The sequence below is a fragment of the Pyxicephalus adspersus genome, chromosome 6, assembly GCF_032062135.1.
Source record: "Pyxicephalus adspersus chromosome 6, UCB_Pads_2.0, whole genome shotgun sequence".
NCBI classification, from domain to species: domain Eukaryota; kingdom Metazoa; phylum Chordata; class Amphibia; order Anura; family Pyxicephalidae; genus Pyxicephalus; species Pyxicephalus adspersus.
In genome coordinates, this window is record NC_092863.1 from 73,419,554 (window position 1) to 73,423,297 (window position 3,744).

Genomic DNA, 3,744 nt, shown 5'->3' on the forward strand with positions numbered 1-3,744 from the left:
TTTTTCAAATTTCTCTGGTATCATCAAATGATTCTGAGAATCCAGGGAAATGTTTTGTATGCAAAAGTTAAAAACAAACCAGTGTTAGATAGCTGTAATCGCTGGGCCTACAGACAGCAGTGTATTCAAACCAAACTATTCCGCATGGACCCAGACAACTTCTGAAAAATCTTTGTCTGTGAACTCAGATAAGTGCTGCATCCACATGTGTAAAACCTATATCAGGCTAAGTAGTAGCTATTTATAAATATGATTCAGGAAACAATGTTACTCTTCCAGCTGCCCGTTCAACTATATAGAAGCAGTTTGAAACCATTTTGTGTGTGGGGTTGTATTGGTTTGCGTCACGATTCCTGGACCCAACTTGTAGTTTGCAGCTTTCCTTGAGCAGCCAGTCACACAACCACAGACTGGAATAGGGAACTCGTTCCAACCACACTGCGCTAAGGTTGAATGTGGTTGAAGTGCCAACATCCTGTGAGGTGCAGCGAACTGTGTAGCAGTGTTGCTGGCATTAAATTTAAAAAAGAAAGTTTAGTTTTTTTTTTTTAAAAATGTAAAAAATTATGTGATATGTTGTCTTTGTACTTTTTTCAAATAATATTTCAATGATTTTCAAATGTTCAGAATGTTATTTTCATTGTACAGCATCCCAATAGAGTTAAAAAAATTCCAAATAAAAATACGTAACAAATCTGTAGCAAATGAATGGGCCTATAGAAAACAATACATTTCTCTTACTCACATAGGGTATACAGGTGGAAGAATTGGAGTGGTTAAATCATTTTTACATCATAGTTGGAATAGGGAACCCTTAAATAGTTTTTTACCTTATCTCATCTGTCTCTGGAACTTTAGTGTATGGAAGAATGGCACGAACTCTCCGTCTGTCTTCTACAGGCTGCAAAAAGGAAAGTACAAATAAATATTCTCTATAAACAGTTGGTGAACCAAACCTGCCTGAGTGTCCCCCTACAGGTAAAGTATGCTCGCTCACAATTATTTTTTTGAATTTACAGTTCCACTTTAAAGCCGAACTGAACTTAAGAAACTCATTTTAGTAAATAAAAGCCTTATTTATTATCTCCCATATAATATCTAATACTAATTGTATTTAGTTACAAATGGTGCATGCCATTTACTTCTTTGTACTGTAAAAGATTTTCCTTGGGGGTTTTGAGCACAACTGCTTGCATCAATGTTTTATGTAACTTTTCTTATGGAAGGATTCTGGGTCAAGCCACATTCAGGTGCAAATGGATTTACACTGCATCATGTAACACTTGCCTCTGGAGGAGCCACAGGAAACAAAAGCTTCTCTTCCTTTAGTAAACATGACACATGACTGTAGTATCCTATGAGATCTGAGAGTGAAGAAAACCGTCTCCCTCCGATGTAGAAGTCGCCACACATTGCTATAATCCTAAAAAGAAGCGTAGAGATATGCACATATTTCAAACTATTTGTACTGTAGGGAAAAAAAGACGAAAAGTTCATCACACAGCCTAACAGGCTATCATTAGGAAAAGTAACCCTAAGAAAAAAAAAAAAAAAAATTATCTTTTGTTGACCTGAACACAATCTAGCACATACCGGCCGCTATGTGTTTTAGCAATTTACACTGCATCATTTGCTGCAGCCACATCATACTCCAATACTGAATCTTCCCTCCTCTCCTCCTTAAGGGAAGCAGAACCACTTTGAGTACCCACATCACTGCCTGTGTGATGTGGACCAGTGCTTGCCAACCTTTGCAGTCCTGCGGACCACTAAAATTACCGGCTCTAGACCGCACGTGTATGGGGAGCCAGGTGTCACCCAAAGGGGGAGAAACCTAGTGACGTCATAAAGACATAATCCTGCCCACTCCCCCATCGCAGATCAGAGCTTGCTATGGGACAGTGGGCGAGTTCTGTCTAGAGACAACACGCCCACTTCTGAGCCAGTAATTTGTACGGGGGACATGGTCCACGTCACTGGCTGGTGCGCCCCGCCAGCGGGGTCCTTCTCCTGAAGCTCGGAGTGGGGCTCCGGCCAGAGCCGCGGACCACTAAAATTTTCTCGGGGACCACAGGTTGGCGACCACTGATGTGGACAGTTCATATTTGCTACTGAGAGGCAGAAAATTAGTCTGTGACTGATGCCAGCTCAAGAGGACACAGCACATTTACCACATTTTGGTCCCCTGCACCTAGAAATGGCACTACAGGAGAAGAAATGACTACAGGGTATTTTATAAGAAAAATTTAAATGAGAAAATAATAGTTGTAGGGTATTAATAATATAGGGTATTTTTTTTACCTGAAGCAATCATCCACTGCAGCTTTTCAAAACCTGAAGAGGCCAACTTCTGTGTCAATGCAGTTATTGGGGTTATGTGACCATTCAGAACATGAAATATTTTTGGAAATTCTTTGAAAAGTGAAAACGTTGTTTCATTTTTGAGAGTGTATTATCCTTTGCCTGTTAAAACCCCAGACAGCTCTACTGTGTTTTGTTAGTTGGATGACTTGCTTGGAAATTTGATGGTTGGATGACTTGAGCATACCAGATTACATAATTTATATTATATAACTTACCGAAAATGTGTGACGACATTTGTTTTACTAAGAAAGGAAAGGACAAATGACCCCGGTCTGCGATCACTCTCCCTGATCAGATAGCTTCCCGTCCTTCCAGCTTGGTGCAGCCTCTCCTCTGCAATTGTTCTGTCTAGCTTTCCATGATACCACCTGAAATAAAGCAGAAAGAATGTGTTATTTAAATTCAAATAAAGCAGAACAGAGCAAACTGAAACTTGTGCTGCCCCCCTTCACTAATGAGCTTTTTTAGCCAATTGAAATCTGAAAGATTTTGACACATTTGGGGCCTATTAATAGTTATTTACTCATAACACACAGATTTTTACCTATACCACAAATCCCTCTCCGGTGACGAGCAAGAGCTTTATTCTAACTTTGATCTGGTTCAAGCTAAACTTTTTTTCTGCTACAAAAAAAATTTCAATATTGTTACTACTTGGAAACGGTTTCAAATCAGTTTTAAAAAATGTAAATAAATTACATTCTAAGCTCCATAAAAATCCTGGCACTGCAATCATCCAGCTCAGATGATGGTGATCAGAAAAACCTCAAGATTTACCAGAAAGCTAGTCAAAAATAAATATGATCAGATTTTTTTTAATGGAAATTACTGCATAAATGTGCATTACTAAATGTTATTAAAGTAGTCAAAAAATAGAACTGGAACATTTGTATCTTTTTCTATTCAATACATAAATAAATAAACATATCTTTAAGAAGACCTAAATGAAAAAGCAGAAAACTACCAGGAGGTGCTATCTGAAATGCAATGGGGGAAAAAAAACTGGCTGGCTCCTGATGGTTTTTTGTTATTGACTATACAGTGCAGCTTAGAGCTTGGCATTGTGCACGCCATTCTCGGGGATAATGTAACTCAGTGATGAGGATTGCATCTCTGGGCAGCGACTATACTAGGTAAGTATGTGCTATGCATACTTGCCGATTATGGCAGAAGCTCACCACCCACTAATAAGTTTAGTTTTATTTTAAGATGCCATACACCTTATGTTGGATTGAACATCGTCTCTGGATTTTACAGTTGTGTTGTACGAGAACTTAAATGACTGATGCAGAAAAGCAGCCATAACTGAACATTAAATATTGACTTTTTACTGGTCCTAAAACTTCAAAAGAGTTGGGAAGATTTTTTTTTTTTTTTTTA

At 38.5% G+C, this 3,744-nt stretch overlaps 1 protein-coding gene across 1 annotated transcript in view; it reads right to left on the bottom strand.

Annotated features, from left to right (window-relative positions):
- RASA1 (RAS p21 protein activator 1) overlaps nt 1–3,744 on the bottom strand; it is a gene marked incomplete in the record, with an annotated part of 47,192 nt that overhangs the window by 27,942 nt on the left and 15,506 nt on the right. The window contains 3 exon segments of the mRNA XM_072416181.1: nt 831–901; nt 1,288–1,423; nt 2,580–2,732. Coding sequence (XP_072272282.1) covers nt 831–901; nt 1,288–1,423; nt 2,580–2,732 — 360 coding nt within the window.